Below are 23,739 nucleotides of genomic sequence, written 5' to 3' on the forward strand. Positions count from 1 at the left end.
ACCAATGAAATGTGGCAAGTCCTAGGTTGCATGAACGTGTGCTCAGTTGCTCAGTTGTGTCTTAGCAACCCCATGAACTGCAGCCTGCCAGGCTCTTCTGTCCATGGAATTTTCTGGGCAAGAATTCTGCAGTAGGATGCCATTTCCTCCTCCACGACATCTTCTCAACCCAGGGATCACACCTGTATCTCCTACATAGGGAGGCAGATTCTTTTACCACTGAGCTACCTTGGAAGCCCTGACAAGCATTGGGTTACTCACTGTTAACACACACACACACAACTTCCTTCTGCCTTTGGACAATATGTGAGAACAAGTGATGGCTGGTGCTGTTGCAGCCATGTTGTTAGCATGAGGAAATATCTGCCACTGAGGCAGGCAGGGCAGCAAGACAGAAAATGAGTTCCTTGATAACTTTCTTGAATCAACCAGCCCTGGAATGCCCTACTTCTGAGTTCTTGTTATGCAATATAATTCATTTCCCTATAGTTTAAGTTTCTTAAAAGTGTGAACTGTAGCTGAGAGGGTCCTGACTGATGCAGGGTTATTTGGTGGAGTAGAAGACAGAATGAAGCACACTTTCACAATGACTCATGAAAAGACAAAAGACAACTGTTAAGTAATTGTTGAAACTCTTTAATGTCCTTGGAACCATGTTGGACTGGAATAGCAAAGGAGGGACAGTGTCACACGTGTACAGGGCAATGTTCAGATTACAAACGACAGGATCAACTCATTGGCTACAATTTCATCTAATAACACAAGACCCCCAACCCCAAGCTGACTGAACATACAGAATTTAGGTTAGCATTTCCTATGACCCTCTGCCCTGAGCCTCACTCTCTGGGACTCACAGCAGTTTTCCTATTCATGATGGAATGTGCTAGAGTTTATTATAAGCCCTGCTTTTCAGCAGGTGATGGAGGCCCTAAAGACATGCACCTGGCCAACTCTGTGTCAAAACCAAGGCTATTGTGGGGGAGATATTTTTCTTTTTATTATCCCTGTATTAAATCTGGCCAGGTTTTCCTGTGGTGGCTCTGGCGGCCTACGCAGTAGTGCTAAACATTTGCAGGGAGTTTAGGCCTGGTGCAGCAGGAAAACAATTGCTGTGGCTGCTGGCCTGAGCCGGAAGCTTTGCAGCTGCACAAGTGGCCTCCCTGGAGCGGAAGGTGGGAGAACAGGTGTGGGCAGGGGGAGGGGCTGGAGCACAGAAAGATGAGTGAATGGGGCCTTGGGTCCCGGAGGGCAGGGGTAGATGTGTTCAGCTCACCAGGAGTCACGGTGCCCTGACTCAGGTGTGCCCGTGTCCTGCTAGTGGGGTGACCTCAGGTGAGTGGGAGGAAGGCAGCTGGAGGTCCTTCCAGGTGCATCTGGTAAAAAACAGGACCCTCTAGTCTGCACCCTGCCCTCCTTCAGATTGAGACAGTGCCAAGTGTGATGGATCCTACCCTGCTGGCCCAGTGATGCCAGGAGGTAAAATGTGGAAGGGAGGTGTTGGGGGAGGAGCCGCAGGCCACCCATGTGCATGTGGGATTCACACCTTGGGTCACAAGCCTGGTCTAAATATATCTGATTTCTAGGATGAATTGATGAATTTCCTACCTTTCCTACCTTGGGAACTTCTCTTTTCAGGAGTCTCTCTCAAAGGAGTGATTCCGGTTCTCAGGGACATTTTGAACTTTGGGATCTGGTTTTAGGTATTCCTGGGAAATAAACTGCATTCGGCACAAGGAAAGGTCTCATTTCATGAGCCCTCAACACCCTACAGCACCAGATGCTGCCTCGAAAAGCTAATTTTATTCCCAAGGAAAGCCACAGGTGGGGGTGACCACTCTCTACTTTGCTGCGTTTAAAGCCTGAATTTGGTTCCACACTCTGCCTCCGCAGGCTGTAATAAAGTGACTTTGTTTTCCCTCTCTTTCCACTCTAGGACTACAAGCTCTGCCTGGCCCTTAAAACCTCAGTGCCTGGTGCCACAAACGGGTGGATGCAGCATTCTGTTGGCGGAGTGATGGCTAGAGATTCCAGGCGGTGGGGAAACCTGAACTGGCCCCGAAGCAGCTACACTTGCCACAACCCACAGGACCATAAAACCCTAAATGCAGCCTGGGGTTGAAGGCAGAGAACCAGCATTCCCAGGTTTTGGCTCCCGTATCATCTCAGAAACAAAAAATCAAAACACCATTGGAGTCCCCTTCCTCTCTGCTTGTCCACAACCCGCCATCACTCGAGGTCGATTAATCCTCTAGAATTCCAGGCTGGAAAACTCAGCTCTAGTAGTCAGCAGACAGGTCTCAACAGGCGTTGTGGATTTCCAACCAGAAGCCTAGCCTTCTGAGCCCATTTAAGCCCCTTTCCACTTGCCATTTGGTGCCAGGACAGTGCTGTGGACAGGATGCCAAGAACATCCACGCTGGGAGGTCCCACCAGGCCCTGATGTGAAGAGAGGAGCCGTGGGCCCTCTGGACCCACTATGCTCAATCACACGTTACTCTACAGCAACTGAATCACAAAGACGGGCACCTGATTAAAAACCCCACCCGTTTCGAACCCTTTCCATAATTTTGACCAACAATTTAAATGATAATAGAAAAGCATCTTATCTCTAAATGAAACAAATGCGGACAGAAAAGACCGATGCTGAAAACCAGCCATATGGCTGACATGAGCCCGCGCCTGGCCACATTTACCGCCGTGTGGCCTCCACAGAAAGAGACACTGAAAACCTCAAGGGCCCGTGTTTAATAAGTCAAACTCTGCTGGCATCATCAGAATATTCCCCGTTTGCAACCGGATCCGTGTCCCTTCTCACTTGCAGACTTGGAGGTGTTTTAGGAGAAAGTGACTTCTTCACTGAGCTGTTCTGATGTGTAATTCTTTACGTCTGGAGTACCTCCGACATGGCATCGTGCCCGATCTCTTTCCCCTTCATGTTTTCACAGCGCTCCTTGTGCCTCCTCCACCCTCTGCAGTGTCCTCGTCATCCTCCAGGGTGGAAACTTTGGCTTCTGGCTGGCTGGACTCAGAGGAGTCCCGGCAAGGTTTGGGGCACGGCCCATCGGCGGTCAGGCCTGCAGGGGATGGCCCCATCTCCTCCCTCTGGCCCTCCACGGGACTCTCTCTCCTGACCCCTTCTGGGCCCGCAGCTGCCTGCTCCTCTGTCAGTTTCACGGTCTCCCTCCCAAGCCTGTTTGCCTCTTCTTCCTCAGAAGGTAGCTGGAGTAATGAGGGATGAAAGGGCTTGCTTTGGCTCCTGTGGCTCTGACTTGCTGGGGAGCTGACAGCAAGCCTCTTGGCATCTTCCCGCACTGCCAGCGCCTCGGGAGCAGCACAACTTTCATCTTGCTTCTGAGCCTCCCCTGAAACAGACAGCGGGTGGGGGATCAGCATGAGACCTCCAGCTGGAATTCAGCCCTCACTTCCCCTCTCCCAACCTCCAGCCCACTGTTGCCGGGCCTCCGAGGTAGAAAATGCTGCTGAAGGCAACCTAGGACCCACAAAAAAGAAAGCAGCCACTCTGGTGACTCCTGTGTCATTAACTGAAGGGAAGGGGTCACATGGGCCGTGTCTGTAACCCATCCTTTCCAGGCGCCTGGTTATCACCTGCTTCGCTCACCAATGGTGACTCCTTGAGCTCATGAAATATTTAAACTGAGGACAAAGGTTTTGTGCATTGTGTAGCTCAGGGAAGATCTGGGCCTCTTCAGTAATACGAAGTGGTTCTGGCTTCTTCGGTGTGGGAAAAAGAAGGAGTGGTTAGGAGAGATTGAGTGCCCCCCGCCCTCAATTTCCATCAGCACCTCATTCTTTGATGCCGACCACTGGTACTTCCTCAATTTTAGTAAAATGTTATATGCAAAAGCAGCTTCAAGCTCCCTACCCCTCCTAGCTAAACTGTTCTCCCTAAACCTGTATAACAGAAATTCTCCAGCTGCAGCTAGAGGGGGATGAAAGAGAATGTGGGCTCCTGAGAACCAGCCTCCTGCCCCCATTTTCCTATTTGCTTGCTTTGTAATCAGGACAATCTGTTCAGCCTCCTTTTTTTCAGACATAAAATCAGGGGCTGCTGCTGCTGCTAAGTCGCTTCAGTCATGTCCGACTCTCTGCAACCCCAGGGATGGCAGCCCTCCAGGCTCCTCTGTCCCTGGGATTCTCCAGGCAAGAACTCTGGAGTGGGCTACCATTTCCTTCTCCAATGCATGAAAGTGAAAAGTGAAAGGGAAGTCGCCCAGTCATGTCCAACTCTCTTAGCGACCCCATGGACTGCAGCCTGCCAGGCTCCTCTATCCATGGGATTTTCCAGGCAAGAGTACTGGAGTGGGTCGCCAGTGCCTTCTCCGAAAATCAGGGGCAGGCTCTCTAATGTCCCTTTTGAACCTAACAGGCCACATGGGCTCTGCGTGCCTGGGAGGAAGCACTTGGGGAGTGAACTCTTGGCACCTGGACATGTGCATTCAGCACCAGACACCAAGGTGCCCAACATGTCAAGACTGGTTTAGCCTTCAGGCCAGATGGGGATAAAGTGTCTGGAAGAGGCTTGCTGGGCAGATTGCAAGGGTGAGAGGGCTGGGGCACGTTTCCCAGTTCCCCAGATGGAGCCAGAGTAGAACCCACCACAATCAGACCTGTATCAGATACATGCAGGTGCAATTTCAAGCTGAAAGATGGAATCTGGGGCAGCTAAGGGAGAACTGTAGGAGGTTTGAAAGAAAGTTGACTTGTTATGATCACATTTCACTAACGGAATTAAGTAACTATGTGTTTTTGAGCATTTATTTACCCAATCAAATGTTTAAAAGTCTTAAGAAATTTAAACATGGCTGAACCCTGGCAAAAACTCTGAGAAACTCCAGAAGAGGTGAAATACTGATGAGATCAGATGGACCATAAGACTGCAATGAAAGAGCTGAGATGAAGGGTGGGAACAATGACGGAAGAGGAGATGATGCAGAGAGAGTGGTGGGCGTGACAGCGGACAGGCTGGTCCCTGGGGAAGAGGACTGTGGTCTCCTTCAACAGACAGAACTTGACCTCTGTCCCCACTCCCCAGACCTCGAGTTCTTCTGCGGTAGATTCGCATCTCACCTTTCAAAAGAAGCCATTTCTTTCTCTTTAGCTCTTTGGATGACCACAGAAATCCCCCAGGAACAAAAATGTAACTAATTCTTTTAAATACACTCTCAAGCCTGTGTTTTAGTTATGGACAACTCTCCTGAGAACTCACTGACCTCAGTAAGTACTGTATCTGAAAATGAGACCATTACTTGTGTTTACAATGAGATACTTGAACGTATACATGAGTGACTAAAGCAAGTCTTGATTTTTAAAAAAGTAACTATTCAGATCTGTTCAGCCAGGATAGTGTATGTTAGTTCCTAGTAGGTTCCCATACTCCTTCTGCTCAGATCCAACCTGTTGGGAGAGGAACCTTCCCTAAAACTGTGCTCCTCAAAGTCGGGTCTGTGGACCAGCAATGGCAGCGTCACCTGGCAGCTTGTTAGACATGCAGAGTCCTACCCTAGACCTACTGTTTCAGAGCCTGCATTTTAATAAGATCACAGGTGATGTGGGTGGATGTTACGGTGTGAGAAACACTAGAACTGAAACACAAATCTGACCTTGCCTTTCCCCAGCTTTCAAATCTCTAAGAGCTGTCAGTGCCCAGGGAGCAAAGCCCAAGCTTCTCCTGACATTCAAGGCCTTAAGTGACTCAACATCCATCTACCTGCCATACCAACTCTCCTCATATCCCTACACTCCAGCCACACCGAACCCTTCATGGCACCCGGCTCTGCCCTCTGTGCCTTTGCTTATGTGCTTGATGCCTCTACGACCATCATTCTTGATGCATCCAGATGACCAGTTTCAAGAGTGAGCCCTACCCTCCACCTCCTCATGAAGCCTATTTGATTAAATCTACCCAGAGGTAATCTCCCCACTGTCCTAATCCCCACACAATTGTGTCTGGACCTCCAAGGGAACTTTGTGCTTTTAACCCTTAGATTGTTACTTACATATAACTATTTTATATAAATCACATTTATATAAACCTGAAGTTTAATATCTTACCCAATTAATCTTTTACCCTGGCTAGTGTTCTACAGTGGGGGCGCAATAAATAACTTATTAAACATTTGAATCTATGGACATTTACATCAGTGCATGAATAAATGAACATATTAGTACATATATTTCAATACTAGCCATTAATAAATGAAAGCAATCCTCAAATCAATTTATTCCAGGTTCAGGTTGCCACACTAAAAGTTCTTAAAATGGCACTTTCAGGAAAAAAAAAAAGATTTCTAACTCACACAAGCATTTAGCTACATCTGAGATGACTCAGGGAGGCAATCACATAATTTTTGTACTAATAAGTGAAAAATGTTACAGTGGTTGTACAAGAGAAACACAGAGCCAAAATGGGCCAGTTTCCAGCACAGCGCAAGAAACTTTACTCAAAAGGGGTAAATTACGGTCTTTTCTCCAGTGAAAATTTTCACCAGTGTGAGATGAATAAAATCCTTCTGGAAATTACTGTTATGAAATTACTTCTACCCAGGACACTTAATAGTATATTCTGGTGCCCCTGAAAAATTAATTAACCTTATCCGTAACAACCTAACCCCTAAACCTTTTGCAGTGTTTTTACTGTGGGTCAGGTTAATCTTCTCTATCTTAATTTATATCTAAGGGAGAGTGGTCTAAATTACACTGAGGCCTTCTGGTCGCCAGTCCCCTGCCTCATGGCATTTCTTTAGATGACATTCCACTCATGTTCAAATGTATGAATCTTTTAAAATGGCAAACCTCTGAGATTACTAGGGAGAACTTTCCAACGTTTGGAGGGTGAGGGGAGGGGAGCTACACTTCTGTCATCATTATCGAGCAAGACACAGCCACAATGAGGGGATGAACAAGGCTGTAATTCTCTTATTTGGTCCTAGAGCAGATTATTTTTTCTCCTGAGAAAGCCTAGAGTTTTGGAGTCTCAGACCATATAGGGACCAGGCTCTGAGACAGGATTATGGGTCAACAGTGGGATCCACAAATCCTCTTCTCCCTTTTGTTTATCCCAAAGATATCCAAAATGTATACTCAAGTCATGATCAGAAGACTAAGAAAAGTTACTGAAAACACCACAATGCTTGAGCTAATAATGAGGGCCTCGGTTATTCGCTGTGGGAACAAAATCTTCCTTAACTCTGTGCTTCTGGAATGTTGATCTTAAGCGGTGGGAGTTTTATTTTTCCTTTGAGAACAGACACACGGCGTGCCCATTTCCATAAAAGAAAGATTTCTGAATTAGCTCAGAATCGGAAAATAGTGTTACCCCCAAATAGGAATTAATCTGTGCTGCTGTAGCAAACAGAATTAGCATCATTAATACTTATTAATAACAACATACATACCAATAATGATGAGGCAATCAACTGATAAAAATGCGTTAGGACACAAATAGTGCGGAAAGAAAAAAACATTTTCTCTAAAAGATGAAAAACAGTAGCTCTCTGTGGAAAAGATTGCAAGTCTCCTAAAAAACATGTCCCCCTCCCCAAACACTGGCCCAAAGGGCACATTCATCTTCTTTTGTGAACTGGTCTCTGATGGGCTTTGTCCTCCTGAGTGTGAGCTGCTTTCAGTTGGAATTAATCAGAGATACAGCGGTGATGAGGCCACCCCAGACACTGACAGCAGCTACATAAATGCTTCCTTGTTGCCACGCGTGCTGGCAAAGGATGGAGCTGGAACAATGAAAGCTAATGATGGGACTCTGGAAGCTATCATTTTGAATCAGACCATCCCTTATGCCACCCTAGTGAAAATCAAGCCAGGCTCAGACTCCATGTCAGGTTAGCAGGCCTGGGAGCTCAGCGAGCCCACAGCAGACAGAGGGCTTTAGATGTCCACGGGAGCACTGGATGCTGGCATGGGATGACCACTCGCCAAGACATGTCCCAGATGGCACAGTGGGCTATGGTGTGTTACGGGCCAGCCTTGCAAACAGCCACACGCTGCTGGCTGGAAAGTCAAAGCTAGAAAGTCCTACTTTGTCTTCCGGCTACCGTGGAAACCACCCGAGTCAGGGGCTCTCTCCAGGAATTCTCTCTGCTTGTGCTTGGAGGACTTCTCTGTTGAAACCCCAGATATGTCTTGGCTTTTCCTCTTATGATTTCATGCACTAGGATGAGTGATCAGAATGGGCTTCAGAACACAGCTGTGCAAAAGCAGAAGTGACCGAGCCTTGCTGAACCCAGGTCAGATAAGCAGAAAAACTCATCTGATCCAAAGACTCATGATAAATAATACACATCTGTGGCTTTAAGTTCTAAGTTTGGGGGTGCTTTGTTACACAACAGTTAATAGACAGTTGGGGAGCCACTTGACATTTTCTGAGCTCAGTACAACTATGATGGAAAACGTGCTCCAGAAGCTTTATCCTATAGCAGCTGGATGAAGATGGGAAGGGAGTATGGAGATTCTGGAAGGCAGGAAAACCAGAATGGAGGCCTTGCCCAGGAGGTCAGGAGGGCCCAAACCCAGCCAGAGGTGGTAGGAATGGAGATGCAAGCAACTCTGAAGAAATAGTAGCAACAGACCAGATATGGATGGAGAGGGAAAGCGCACGGTGGTTGGTGATGACTCTGAGGGTTGCTGGAGAGTTAAGTGACAAGAAGGAGGGCAGCAGGAAGGGCTGTGATGTCACATTTGAGAAGTCCATAGAGTATGTTGGTGGGACAGGTTGTGCTTTGGGAAATATAGGACAGTTACTCTGTAAATGAGACCCACTGGAAAAAAATATTTCAAATATATTTTGGTAGAGGTGATGGTTGAAGGCATGATTCTCAGCAAAAGAACATGTAGAGGAAATTGTAGAAACACGGGAAAGAATCTTGACACCCATGTGCTGGCTCTCAGTTCAGGTCAGTCGCTCAGCTGTGTCCCACTCTTTGCAACCCCATGAACCACAGCACGCCAGGCCACCCTGTCTATCACCAACTCCTGGAATTTACCCAAACTCATGTCCACTGAGTCGGTGATGCCATCCAACCATCTCATCCTCTGTTGTCCCCTTCTCCTGCTGCCCTCAATCTTTCCCAGCATCAGGGTCTTTTCAAATGAGTCAGCTCTTTGCATCAGGTGGCCAAATAATTGGACTTTCAACTTCAACATCAGTCCTTCCAATGAACACCCAGGGCTGATCTCCTTTAGAATGGACTAGTTGGATCTCCTTGCAGTCCAAGGGACTCTCAAGAGTCTTCTCCAACACCACAGTTCAAAAGCATCAATTCTTCTGTGCTCAGATTTCTTTACAGTCCAACTCTCACATCCATGCATGACTACTGGAAAAACCATAGCCTTGACTAGATGGACCTTTGTTGACAAAGTAATGTCTCTGCTTTTAATATGCTGTTTAGGTTGGTCATAACTTTCCTTCCAAGGAGTACACGTCTTTTAATTTCATGGTTGCAGTCACCATCTGCAGTGATTTTGGAGCCCCCCAAAATAAAGTCAGCCACTGTTTCCACTGTTTCCCCATCTATTTGCCATGAAGTGATGGGGCCGGATGTCATAATCTTAGTTTTCTGAATGTTGAGCTTTAAGCCAACTTTTTCACTCTCCTCTTTCACTTTCATCAAGAGGCTCTGTGCTTATTCTTCGCTTTCTGTCATAAGGGTGGTGTCATCTGCAAATCTGAGGTGTTTGATATTTCTCCTGGCAATCTTGATTCCAGCTTGTGGTTCCTCCAGCCCAGCGTTTCTCATGATGTACTCTGCATAGAAGTTTAAAAAGCAGGGTGACAAGATACAGCCTTGACGTACTCCCTTTCCTACTTGGAACCAGTCTGTTGTTTCATGTCCAGTTCTAACCGTTGCTTCCTGACCTGCACACAGATTTCTCAAGAGGCAGGTCAGGTGGTCTGGTATTCTCATCTCTTTCCACAGTTTATTGTGATCCATACAGTCAAAGGCTTTGGCATAGTCTCAATAAGCAGAAATAGATGTATATTAGTTATCTAATGCTGTACAACAAATTACCTTGAAACTTGGCAGCTTATGACTCGGGAGCCTGTAGCAGTTTATCTGGGTGGTTCTTGCTAATGGTCTCTAATGTTGTCATCAAAACCTTTACAAGGGCTGCTGTCATCTGAAGGTTTGACTGGGGCTGGAGAATCTGCTTCCAAGATGGTGCACTCACATGGCTAATGGCTGGCGGCCTCAGTTCCAGGCCACACAAAGAGCATGTAGGGATGCTCAAGAATCTTTGTGACGTGGCATCCATCTTTCTCTACAGTCAGTGATCCAAGGCAGAGAGCGCAAGGCAGACCATGTGCCTTTTATAGCTTGACCTCAGAAGTCATGTACCATCACTTCTGTTGTAACCCATCAGTCACAAAGACCCATGTGGGAGAGAACTATAAAAGGGCATGAATGCCAGAAAGTGGGGATCATTTGGGACCATCTTGGAAGCTGGCAACCACATTAGGGGTGTAGGAAGAAGCTGAGCAAAACTCAGAAAGATGTGAAGGATAGTTTAGCTAAAGAAATGAGACTACCCCCTGGGAAGAGATCTGGTTCTCACCTTGTTGCTTCAGCTGGCACCTTAAATGAGCCCTTGACCTCCTTTAAAACACATTGCCTCCAGAAAGTGTGCCTGGTAAGGAAGATTCTTCCTTCATTCAACCGATTCCCAGACTACTTACCACATGTCAGGCAATGTGTCAAGATTTCCCTGAGGTTGGCAGTGTCTCATCTCACTGTCTTATAGGAAAGGAAACTGAACCTGAAGTTACCAGTCCAAGTTCTCACTACCAGTGTGACGTGAGGCTGGAATATGAACCCAGGTTGCTTAAATCCTGCACCCTCACTCTTAGCCTCTTTGCACTATGCTGAGAGTGCAGGAACCAGTGTTCTTCTGCTGGAAGCTCCAAATAAGAGGAAGCACGAGGGATGACCCACAAGTGCTGCAGATGCTGCAGAAAGGTGAAGGACTGGTGTCCACTCATCCCCTGCACCAGGCACAGGCCAGGAAAGAGTCAAGAAATCAAGGGCTTGCTTACCATCCTTGGGACTTGCTTTGCTTTCAGTGGGCTGCTCCACGAACTTGAGCAGTGGGGATCTTGACCTCTGCATGCTGGGAAGAGCCGGGTCACTGAACAGTATGGTGTCCTTGCCCCCTGTCACAGGAAAGAGGAAAATAGACATATTATGTCACCACTGGGGTGGTGGAAACACTCACCCCACCCAAGGGACTGGCTCTTCGGGTGAGCAAGGCTCCTTCTTCAATCATAGACAGTGCCATGGTGGAGAAGGGCCAGCCTACCCTCTCCACAGTGAAGGCAGGGCAGAGGGGTCCAGGGCCAGCTGCCTCTGAGTCCTGAAGTCTGCTCAGAACACAGACGCCCACAAATGCCACCGTTAAAGGGTAGCATGCTGTATCTGTCGGAAACTGAATGGCTTTCATCTGGGTGAGACAATAGTAATACTAACAAGAGTAGCAGAGCGCTTTGAATGCAGGCTCTGGAGCCATGCTGTAGTGCTTGTGTCCTGGAGCCCATCACTGGCTAGCTGGGTGACCTCGGACAAGTCACTGAGCCTCTCTGAGCCTCAGAACCCTCATCTGTAAAGTGAGGAAGAATAACAGCAGCCACCTCAGGGGGTGGTGGTGATAAAATGAACTGATTCACGTAAAACATTTAGGCATTTCGTCAGCACTCAAATTCCACAGAGTGAAATGACTGTTTTATGGTACCAGTAGAACTGCCATACATACTGAGTCTGGTTTAATTAGATTTGGCCATTTAAATTGAATCATATGTATGTCATAAGGCAGGTAGTATCAGGTTCCCCAAATGATCACAGCTAGACTCAATAAAGACACATCCCGGCCAAACCCTTTCATCAATTCATATGAGCTCCCTAAGTGGGCAGAGAGAGCCTGAGGTGAAGAGGAAGAGGAAAGGTAAACCATTGCAGCTCTATTTTTGAGGCCATGGCAAGGTATGAAGGTGGGGAGCAGGGAGGTGTGGCTTTGAAATGTGAGCTTGTACACATGGACACAAAACACGTACACAGAAGGTGATGCTGCCCCAGCGGTCAGGTGAGGGAGGATTTGACCCCCAACTCCTGCCCATGAACCCCGAAGATTCTCCTGGTGGGTACCACCATGCCAACACTGAGCCCCAGGGCCACGGCCCAGCCCATGCTCCAGCCTCGGCTGTCTGACTTTGAATGAAACCTTATCTGAAGCCAAGTCACTGAATGTCTCTTGGGCTCAACATCAGAGGCTCTAAAGTTCTATGATTCTACTCAGGTTTGGTGGAGCACAGAATGGTATTTGGGTCAAGATGTCCACCACCTTGGAGAACGAGGTGAACCTTGGCCTGTACCTCTGAGCCCTTAACTTGTTTATAATACCACCCTCCCTGTTGGCCATACATGTAATCTTCTTAACTTGATTTCCAAGACTAGTAGAGAGTTTGGCATATGGCAGGTGCTTCATAAACAGCTGATAGCTGTGAATAGATGGTTGCTGCATTCTTGGGAATCCTGATGTTTACTTGGTGAGTATGGATGCTTGAAGCTGCCTCAGGCAGATGGAGCTTGTTATTAGCAGCCATCACTCTCAGCTTTCGGCTTCATGAGGGTCATCCCAGAAGAAGAGGAATCTGACAGGAGCTGGCCCTGAAGCTCTCCAGAAGTACAGATACTGTCTCAAGTTGGAAGAAATCCAGAATCTTTAGGACCACAATCTGGGGAGGTTTCCCAAGGAGAACCAGTGAACTGAAGCTTTGGATATTTTAAGAGGCTCTCAGGATGAAGCTATGACAAACCTAGAGAGTGTATTAAAAAGCACAGACATCATTTTGCCAATGAAGATCCGCCAAGTCAAGGCTATGGTTTTTCCAGTAGTCATGTATGGATGTGAGAGTTGGACTATAAAGAAAGCTGAATGCCAAAGAATTGATGCTTTTGAACTGTGGAGAACTGTTGGAGAAGACACTTGAGAGTCCCTTGGACTGCAAGAAGATCCAACCAGTCCATTCTAAAGGAAATCAATCCTGAATATTCATTGAAAGGATTGATGCTGAAGCTGAAACTCCAATACTTTGGCCACCTGATACGAAGAACTGACTCATTAGAAAAGATCCCAGTGCTGTGAAAGATTGAAGGCAGGAGGAAAAGGGGACAACAGAGGATGAGATGGTTGGATGGCATCACCGACTCGATGTACATGAGTTTGAGTAAGCTCCACGAATTGCTGACAGACAGGGAAGCCTGGCATGCTGCAACCCATAGGGTTGCAAAGAGTCAGACACAACTGAGCAACTGAACAACAGGACGAAGTCAACCCAGTCAGGTCTCCCCTTGTGTTGCAAAGATACAATCTAGAAACACCATGAGGAAATAATGGTTGTTATGAAGCCATACCAGATGTCTCAGATGGGCTTTTGTTTCTCTTCAATAAGGCAACAGTAGCTATCCTAAGTTAGGGGCAGAACTGCAATTCCTGTCCCATCTTTCCAGCAAATCCGCTGGCAGCAGAGGCACATTCTATCCTCTGCGCCCCAACAAGCCTTCCAAGTCCACTCTGTCCCGTGGTCAAGGAATCAGAGTATGGGCGGAGCTGGGAGCTGGGAGCTGGCTGCCTCCGAGTGAGTAAGGCAGTGGGAGGGAGAGCCTCGCGCCTTCCTATTGTGAGGAATGCTCTGGGGCAGAATGACTCCCGGGCCCTCTTCAAGCACAGTGAATTATCCACTCCACAATGGCCCCTCGAAAATGCCGGGGTGTGTGTGCTGTCACGTCTGACTCTTTGCGACCCCACAGGCTGTAGCCCACCAGGCTCCTCTGTCCATGGGATTCTCCAGGCAAGAATCCTGGAGTGAGTTGCCATGCCTCCTCCAAGGGATCTTCTCAGCCCAAGAATCAAACCTCCATCCCCTGCATCTCCTATATTGGCAGGGAGATCCTTTACCCCTGAGCCACCTGGGAGGCCCTAAACTTCTGCAAGAATCTGAGCAACAGGCATGCAGACAAGGGAAGCAGAAACCACCATTTGTCCATAAATTAACCCGTATCTAATCAAAGTAGGGGTTGGAGGAGAAGATAAACACCTTTGGAAATCCCCACCTGCAAAGATTACTTCCTTATCTGATGGTAAAATGTCAAGATTTGGTTTTTGCAAAACATTTGAAGAATTCAAAGACCCTACTTAGAAGGCTCTCAGTTCTGTTGTTTCTAAGCCCAGACTCTCTCTGTATTGACTATGTTGAACTCTAATCTGATAGTCTGCTGTCTCCTAGCTCCATTTTGGTCCTCGGGACTGGGGAATGGGGTGTGGACGATCCATGAACTAGATTCAAACCACAATCAACGCAGGTCACACAGGCCCTTCTGTTCAACTGGTGTTGGAGTTTCCAGAAGCCCTCCCGATTCCCTATAACACAACAGCACTCCTTCATTTCTCCAAAATGTGCCAGTTACTTTCAGAATGCACATTTTCCTCCCCAGACTGATGCTGAGAGTGGAGAATACAGAATTCAAAAAAAAAAAGCTCAAAGAGCCAGGCTCTGCTCTTGCCAGACTTTTCCCCGGCTTTCAGTGTTTCTTTTCGAAGCGTGAGCACATCCAGGAAACCTTCTCTCGGTGCCTGCCCCCTCTCCGGTCCCCTCCAGTCATCATTCTCACCCACAGATGCCAGCAAACCACTGGGCGAAGAAGGCTGACAGATAGGGGGCTGGGGAGAGTGGAGGCTCCTTCCTTCCTGAAGTGCAAGGCCAACCAGCCCACCCTCTGGCTTTCTCTACAGTGCCCTGTGTCTCCCCCACCTCTCAGGGACCAGGTAAACAGTCTGGAGGACTCTCTGCTTTCCAGATGATTTCTCCACATGGGCTGTGACATCTGTCAGACTTGCCTGCTTCCCATCAGGTTCACACATTTGCCCTAACTCTATCCAACACCACCAAGAGCTGTATATTGTTGGCTGAGAGAGTGAGGAGGGAGGGAGTCAAAGAGAAATCAGAGCATGCTCCAAGGCCAAGAGAAATTCTGCCTTATAGTCATGAGAGGTGGGCTTGACCACGGTCCTTTAGTGTCTTGGGAGAGATCGTTCCAGCTTCTGAATCTTTCTTCTCCAATTTAGCTTGCTTTGAGAACCAGTCCCCAGCTGATGTGATCTACACTCCCTACCCTCCCTCACTCTCCCCCCGCCAGCCCCCTACCTTCTGTGTCTCTCTTTTGTGAACTGTACTTTCCCTGCGCAGATGGAGCACTGAAATGAAGATCTGAACACCTGAGTTCAGCCTCTGTGGCCTTAGGTATCACCCAACTTCTTGAATTTCTGTTTCCTAATGGAAATTTCTGTTTCCTTAGAATGAGGGGATCAGACTAGTTCATGAAAGGGAAGAAGGTTTTCTCTCACATGTCAACTCTGACCAGGAGAGAGCTTCCTGGAAAGCCAACGTAAAAGACTGTTTTGAGGGCCAAGTGTGAGATTAGCAAGGAAGGGCGATGTGACTGATTAGCCATGTCTGCCACTGCACGGAAATGATGCTGTGTAATATATACCAAGTATTTGTCATCCTTGGACTTTTTGCTCTCAACTGTCATGCCAGGTCCAGCATTCAATCACTTGTCACATTATTCCCTCACACACTAACATCTTTACCACTTCATTGACACTTATGTATCATTTTGTGTTTTCCTTTCACTGTTATGCATATTCATCGCACTTTCCTACCCACTCCAGTACTCTTGCCTAGAGAATTCTGTGGACAGCAGAGCCTGGTGGGCTGCTGTCCATGGGGTCGCACAGAGTTGGACACGACTGAAGTGATTTAGCCTGCATGCGTACATTGGAGAAGGAAATGGCAACCCACTCCAGTGTTCTTGCCTGGAGAATCCCAGGGACGGGGGAGCCTGGTGGGCTGCCGTCTATGGGGTTGCACAGAGTCGGACACGACTGAAGCGACTTAGCAGCAGCAGCCAGCAGTGGGACTGCTGATTCTTGGAGGGGGCAAGGGGCATGTCTAGCACGTCTGGTACAGGACTGAATTCACAAAGTTGATACTCAGAAAGTATCAACGTGTTATGGATCTCTTAGAGGAGACACAGATCCTTTCAAGACTGGTAAATAACTGCGAGCTAGCAATTCTCTGAAACCACTGGGTCTCAATCCCCTCTACTTGGCTGAAATGGTAAATATTCCCTTACTGAGCGAAAGAGGAAGAGGAAGAAGAGAAAAGCGGAAGAAGTAGAGAAAGGGGAAGTGGAGGAAGTAAGAGGAGGAAGGAAGAAGAGGAAGAGGAGAAGAAAAGAAGATGACATACTTCCTCTTGCTCGGCTATTAGAGCTTAAATGGAGACCATACAAAGATGAGCAGATAGAAGGGACTGGTCTGATTTGCAGAGAAAGAGGCCCCTTTCCTCCTACCATGGTTTGAAAATGATAGCGAGGGGATGCCTCATTGTAACATCCTTTACTACTGCATCAGGGCAGTGCTATCACAGTCGCATAAACTGTGTCAGATTGGGGGAATTGCCATTCTTTTTTTCTGTCCTCCCGCTTTGTACCCATGTGGAGGCCAGAGATTAGAACAAACAGGCTGGGGCATAAAATTCATTCAGTCGCTGCCCTCCAAGCAAATGCTACCATTTAATATTTGCTTTGTGCTAATTGAATTCTCTATTTCAATTGACTATTCTAATCAGAAAAGTGCAAGGATACAAAGAGAATGCATTTCTATTTATTTACATGCAGGGATGATATTAATGCACTGCTATTAGCCACAAACACAGATATTTCAAGAAGAACATACTCCCAAATCCTATGGAAACATTGTAGCTCAGGCCTTCAGGCAGCAGGAAAGAAAAAAAAAAAAAAGGAAAGAAACAATTGTTATTGCATAATAGCCATTCTAACCTAGACCAAACAACAGCAGAGATAGGAAATTCTCAGCATTCTTTCATTTATTCGACTTCCATCTTTTTGCATAAGTTGTAGAAATAAAACATTGTGAAATCTCACTAAGTCATTTGGAAAGAAAAAAAAAAATCCAAACGCTAGAACATGCACAGAAATAGCAATCCGACTGCACAAATAAACGATAAATTTGCCTGACTGTGTTGAAATTCAATGCAATAAAAGAAAGGCCTTCAAAGGAGATAAGGTTTTAACTGCATCAAAAGATTCTTGTGCAAAATGGATCATTCAAGTCCCCAGGATGGCACTTGGCACTAATTAGGTCTGTTAGGTCTTCTGACATCAAGTTCAAGGAATCTCTACTAAAAATTGCAATTTATGAAATACACTTCCAGGCAACCTGAGGCAGCTATTCAGATTTACATTAAGAAAACATGTGGTTTTGTCCATGTCCCTGTGGCAATGTTCATTTCTCATACATTACGAGGAAGCAACGGATATGATTCAAGGGTAGAGAAGGGTTTGTGCAGAAAGGTTAAGTAACTAAAAATATATGCACAAAGTTGCTTCCAGGGAAAGAGGAGGTGGTAGAAAATGATAAATACAAGTTTCTGGAGAATGTAAAGAGAAAAAAAAAGCTGACGGGGGTCTCATGAAGGGGGGTATTTTACCAAGACACATGGGATAAATATAGCTAATTAATGTGAAACATCAGTTTCTTCACTCCCTGCACCACTGTGGGAAAAAAATCTACAGTAGAAATTTTTATTTTCAAGCTATGTAGCAAATGGAATGAGGGAAGAGGGAAGAAGGTTGTAAAGCACATTTGGGTTAGAACAATTGTTTGCTCTTATATTCAATTTTAAGACTGATGATTAAATTGAACACGTCTTTGTAAGTTTGTACATTCATTTATAGAATGCATGATTAAATAGAATAAAGTTTTGTGAGTTCTTATATTCCTTTTTAGGGGTGATGATTAAACTGAACACATCTCTATAAGACACCTACAGAGAAAAAACGAAGCAATTTACCATACTCACAAAAGTTAAAAATAACATACATACAGACATATACAATGACAATTTCAGAATTTAGATTAGCAAACTTCATAGTTCACTTTGTATATTTATTAGTTTTTTTCTGATTTTCTCCAAAATCATGGCTTTTAAGTTTCAAACACTTGTAGACGTCTCAGCAATAATCTTCAAATAAAAGAACGTTAAAAAGGTAAAGTCTGCTCTGCAACTTTTCAAAAAAAGAAATTTTTATAAAGTTCTGCTTACCTGGGAGACTCCACAAACCAGAAACTTCCAGAGTTCTTAATTTTTTCTCCAGTTCAGCCACCCGATTCCCTAGGATTCTGGAAAAGGGGAGAAAAATGGCAAAAGACAGATCAACGAGCATCTGTCTCATCAGCTCTTAGGGCTGCGAGCAGGCTATCTGGGAAGGCTGGTGATGCCCTAGCAGAGAGAAAATGTTTTGAGACTTAAGACACATGCTAAAAACAGTGTGTGTGTGTGTGTGTGTGAGCATGTACCCACATGCTAAACATAGAGACTCTACTGAAAGTACATATGAAAATATAAAGTGAATGATTTAAAATGACTTAAACCTTACTAAAGTGTTGCCATTCAAGTGAATCTTCTCCCACAAAGGTAGCTGGGAAGACAAACAATGATTCTACCATTACCCAGGCATCTTACATCATTTCTATCTGGGAATTCCTCATGGCTAAAGAGGAGAAGGTAATGGCACCCCACTCCAGTACTCTTGCCTGGCAAATCCCATGGATGGAGGAGCCTGGTAGGCTGCTGTCCATGGGGTCGCTAGGAGTCGGACATGACTGAGCGACTTCACTTTCACTTTTCACTTTCCTACATTGGAGAAGGAAATGGCAACCCACTCCAGTGTTCTTGCCTGGAGAATCCCAGGGACGGGGGAGCCTGGTGGGCTGCCGTCTCTGGGGTCGCACAGAGTCAGACATGACTGAAGTGACTTAGCAGCAGCAGTAGCAGCAGCAGCAGCAGCAGCATGGCTAAAGATGACACTTAATTTTGAATACTCACAAGTATCACAACTTGATTCTTTGAGGGTGGATCTGAGTTTTAGAAGCAACCAAGTCTAACAAATAAGATGAAAGAAATGCTTGGTGATGTTATTTCGAGTCAATAAAATAATATCCACCTTCTTAGACCTAACCTATGACTTACAAATGGCCATATCCTTGATATCTAGCATAATGCCTGGTAGATAGTAGGTGCTCAATAAATATATTTCATTAAATAAATGCATTTCTCATAGCTTGTAATGATCTCTGGAATTTAAAAATTGGCATTTGAAAAACTTTCAGAAATTATAGAATCACTAAAAATAATTACACTACTTTCCAAGATGACTATTCTGATTCACTATGATGTATAAGATCTTGAATGTGTATTTTAACAGATTACTCTGTTTACTTGGAAGCCAAACTTTGTCTCTATGCATGAAGAGACCTAAATGTGGCCACATATTTCCCCTCCTTCACTCTACACAAAATTAAATATAGTTGGGAAATGATGTGATAGTCATCTGAAACTTCAATCACTTTTCATTGGCCTGGAAATTGAAAAACCAGTCTTTATCTTTGGGGGATTTTCTTGGCACTGCTGTGCTAAAATGATGTGGAAATCACCTTAATAGCAATGTTTCAAATTCTTTCAGCAGGAGAAACCAGAATGCCAGAATTGTTCTTCTATACTTCTTTATATTCCAGACACAGATGCACAAACCCACATACATACCAAGATCTGAATATGTATATATCAGCATATATGTATATTGCTTCTAATGCATCCTTATTTTACCTGAATTGACTTGCAGACTCTTAATTAACATTCCCTTTGAGTTCACAGAAAACTCTTTGACATGACTCTATGTGGTTTTGCTCATCTAGGTACTTAGAGCTTTTTTTCTTTTCTTCTTTTCCTTAAGTCTTAAATTCTGCATAGTCTTTATCAATTACTTTCAATTTCCACTCCATTTGTTGGGTCTATTCGGCTTTCATGTCTCTGACCCCTCAATAAACACCTTTCTTCGTAATCTCACTTTCAATATTTTGCTCAGACCTTCTGATCCGAGCTCCCTTTTCACCAGCTGATGAGTTTGAGATGCAATCACATTGGTGTTCAAGCTGATGCCTGCTTCTTAGAATGATCAGATCATCTGTACGTGGCTGCTTCTTGGAAACAAAAGATAAGGCTTAACTCTTCTGTGTACAATGAAAGATGCCGTCAGGGCAACGCTCAAAGGCGTGGTGAAGAGACATTTGGTTGTATTTTTTCTGATGTTCTTGGATAACGCAGCCACATCTCCCAAAAATGTGCTGCTGTGAATTTGCTGGTGTCTGGAACAATCTACTCTCAGGGACCTTGCCTTAGTTTGTTGGTGCTCACTGCTTTTTTCTTTAGTTTGACACAGGCATCTGATGCAGGGCTGGAGGTAGTAAAATGGACCCAATAGAAGTTGTGGTAGTAGCAATGGCAACAATAACATCATCAGTAACAGTAACAACTATTCTATGGTTAACACAAATAGCAATTAATCTTTCCTGAATCCCAGGTCTGAGTCAGAGTGCATGCCAAACATCTACCAAAAGTACACTTTCTTCTCTGACCTGACAAAACTCTACAGTGTAGACTGTATTTTTATCCTCCTTTTATATGTGTGGGCCCTAACAAACAGAGAGGTCAAGCAGTTTGTCTAAGGACACACAGCTCATCTCAAATCTATGTCTTTTCCCAACCCCTAGTATAGAGGGTGCTCACCCAGCACCCTCTACTCCCATTAGAAAACAGAGGCATAGAAATTAGTCAGCGTACCCAAAACCACATGATGGATTCAGCTGGTGATGAGTATGGATTTTTAACCTATGCCTCAGGTAGATTAACCTTTGCCTCCCAAGCGCATGTTCTTAACCAATAACACCCTCATGACACTAGAAAACCAGCATTCACAAGTCTAAAGCAAGTTCTCTTTAAAACTATGCATAACTGAAATACGGATGCAGCCTCAGCTGGACCTGCAAAATATAACCCAAGATGCTTCAAACGACACACGGTCTTCTAGTTGGCTTCACACTGAACAGATACAGCAGGTGGTCCACTGAATGTGATGTAACACAGCCCAGGGAGAGAGGAGGCTTATCAGAGTCTTCATAGCTGGCAGGACACACAGATGGAGACAGTTGAAGTAAAAACAGGGTCTGTTCAGTGAAGTTTAACCAATCCAACAATTATTGAGGCCGCAAGGAACAAAGATAAGAAGCTATATCCCACAAGAGACAGTGGAGATGTAGGAAGCCAAAGGAAGAGTCATAATAAGGAGGCAGAGGAGGAGGTGACCTTGGGATACCTGAGGAGACAGATGGACGTCTCTGGGAGACAGGAAGATCCAGGAGGACGAGGATGAGAGTGTATGCTGGGGGCAGGCGGAAAGAGAGAAGTCAGAAGAACTGGGGGCCACAGTGCCACCTGCATAAAGCAAGAAGGGACGAGAGGAACACAGGTGGAAAGGGAACAGGAGCACCAGGGCCACATGGGGAAGGGAGAGAGGGTTCCAGGTTGGGTGGCATAGTTGGTATCATCTTATTCTAGAAGGTGGTCACACAGGATGAAAAAGGCCACTGAGAAGATGTGCCCAACCCTTGAGAGAGCTGTTACAAGACAGATGAAGGGGTGAAATCCAGAACCCAAGTGACAGGGTTGGAAAAGCAGCCTATGAGAAAGCTGAAGCGGTGAATATAGACAACTCTTCAAGTAGTTTAGCAGGGAATCCAAGGAGACAGTCAGGGTAGTAGCTTGAGGCATAAACAGACTTGAGAGAGGATTTTTTTTCTTTGTAAGATGCAGGGTGGGGCGGGGCGGTGGGGGGGGGTGATGTTTAAAATAAAGTTTTAATTTAGCTGTGGCTTGTTTTAGAATAGGGAAAATTTTAGCATATGTCTACCTGATAGTCTAGAAAAAACTTCAAGACACTAGGCTTCTGGATAGGATTTTCAGTAGTAGTTTCTTATAGTAAAACACCATGTATGTGTTAGTCACTCAGTTGTGTCCAACTCTTTGTGACCCCATGGACTGTAGTCTGCCAGGCTCCTCTGTCCATGGAATTCTTCAGGCAAGAACACTGGAGTGGGGAGCCATTCCCTTCTCCAGGAGATCTTCCTGACCCAGGGATTGAACCCAGGTCTCCTGCATTGCAGGCAGATTCTTTACCACCCCTGAGCCTCCAGGGAAGACCACAGGGGATCTGCAAAAGACAGAACTGACTCGGGAACTAGCCACCACTGTGCCCTGTCCTTTCTCTCTGGACAACATGGGAAGCAGGAATCCTGAGTGAGGGTCTCCGGGGAAGCCTGATCCTTAAAAGAGGAAGAGCTGGCAGTGGCCCCACACAAACTGCAGATAACCTCGCCCCCCACCTTCACCCCAGGAGATCTTCTTTTGAATCTGCTCTGATACAGGACAGCTCCTGCTGCTTCCAAGATCTTGAACTTCCAGGCTACTTCCCATTGTCCAGGTAAGGGAGAGAGCAGTGAAGAGTTTTAGGCAAAGCACAGAGGGTGGTGAAAGGCCAGGATGTCCTCATGTATAAACCACTGTTGCCATCACCCCATCACAGGCAGAGCGAGGGCTCGTTGGAAAAGGCTGGAGAACTGAGGGTGGTGTTCCATGAGACATGCTCTTAATATTTGCCTCTTCATCATTAACCTGTTTATAAGACACACGAACCCCATCTCTTCTTTAATAATAGCTGGACAACTGCAAACTTGCAACAAGTACCTCAAGCAAAATGCTTATTAATTGAATATTCTCTCAAATTATAAAGTCCTAGGTTTATTCATCAGTTTGCCAAGATGGCTCCCATTGGGCCTTCTTAGCGTTAAGGGTGGAGAAGGCAATGGCACCCCACTCCAGAACTCATGCCTGGAAAATCCCATGGATGGAGGAGCCTGGTGGGCTGCAGTCCATGGGGTTGCGAAGAGTCAGGCATGACTGAGCGACTTCCCTTTCACTTTTCACTTTCCTGCATTGGAGAGGAAATGGCAGCCCACTCCAGTGTTCTTGCCTGGAGAATCCCAGGGACGGGGGAACCTGGTGGGCTGCCGTCTATGGGGTCGCCCAGAGTCGGACACGACTGAAGTGACTTAGCAGCAGCAGCAGCCTTAAGGGAGAGGAGGAAGGGGGATGGGCAAGGGGTAGATGGGGTAAGTGCCAGGCAGCGGAAGACCAGTAGGGGGCGCACGCTCTTACAGAACAGACACCTGCATTCATTCCTACTGCTAATGCTCCACCTCAACAAAGCTATTTTAAAATTTTAGTTACAAAAGGCTAAATCAAGGAGGGTAAGAGCAAGCAGACCAAACTCACATTTTATTCTTAGCCCCCCCTCCATCTGTTATATAATTTGTTTTTTTGCATACCCCCAAATAAAACATTTATTGAAAGTATGAAACTTAAGACCCTCAAAGTATTAAAAATGGCACATTAGGTACTTTATGTACTGATATGAGGCAATCTTCAAGATCTATTGTAATGAGAAAAAAGAAAGGTGGAAGACAGTGAAAAAAACTTTTTTTGATGAATGCTAACAACCCGCTCCAGGATTCTTGCCTGGAGAATCCCAGGGACAGAGGAGCCTGGTGGGCTGCTGTCTATGGGGTTGCACAGAGTCGGACACGACTGAAGTGACTTAGCAGCAGCAGCAGCAGCTACCATTTGTGAAAAGATAAAAAGAGAGAAAGAAAAAAGAAAATCTATATGTATATAATATA

At 45.8% G+C, this 23,739-nt stretch overlaps 2 protein-coding genes across 6 annotated transcripts in view; one reads left to right on the forward strand and one right to left on the reverse strand.

Annotated features, from left to right (window-relative positions):
- SOD3 (superoxide dismutase 3) overlaps positions 1–6,537 on the forward strand; it is a 91,839-nt gene extending 85,302 nt beyond the window's left edge. For all 5 annotated transcript variants that reach the window (XR_011257548.1, XR_011257550.1, XR_011257549.1 and 2 more), the window contains one exon: positions 1,934–6,537. The gene's annotated coding sequence lies outside the window, so the exon portion shown is untranslated. The remainder of the gene's footprint in view (positions 1–1,933) is intronic.
- Positions 621–23,739, reverse strand: part of CCDC149 (coiled-coil domain containing 149) — a 116,712-nt gene continuing 93,593 nt past the window's right edge. The window contains exons 10-12 of the mRNA XM_069592997.1: positions 18,212–18,288; positions 11,066–11,182; positions 621–3,362 (exon numbers count right to left, since the gene is read on the reverse strand). Coding sequence (XP_069449098.1) covers positions 2,932–3,362; positions 11,066–11,182; positions 18,212–18,288 — 625 coding nt within the window. The 3' untranslated portion in view covers positions 621–2,931. The remainder of the gene's footprint in view (positions 3,363–11,065; positions 11,183–18,211; positions 18,289–23,739) is intronic.

Source organism: Ovis canadensis, chromosome 6, assembly GCF_042477335.2.
Source record: "Ovis canadensis isolate MfBH-ARS-UI-01 breed Bighorn chromosome 6, ARS-UI_OviCan_v2, whole genome shotgun sequence".
Taxonomy (NCBI): Eukaryota; Metazoa; Chordata; class Mammalia; order Artiodactyla; family Bovidae; genus Ovis; species Ovis canadensis.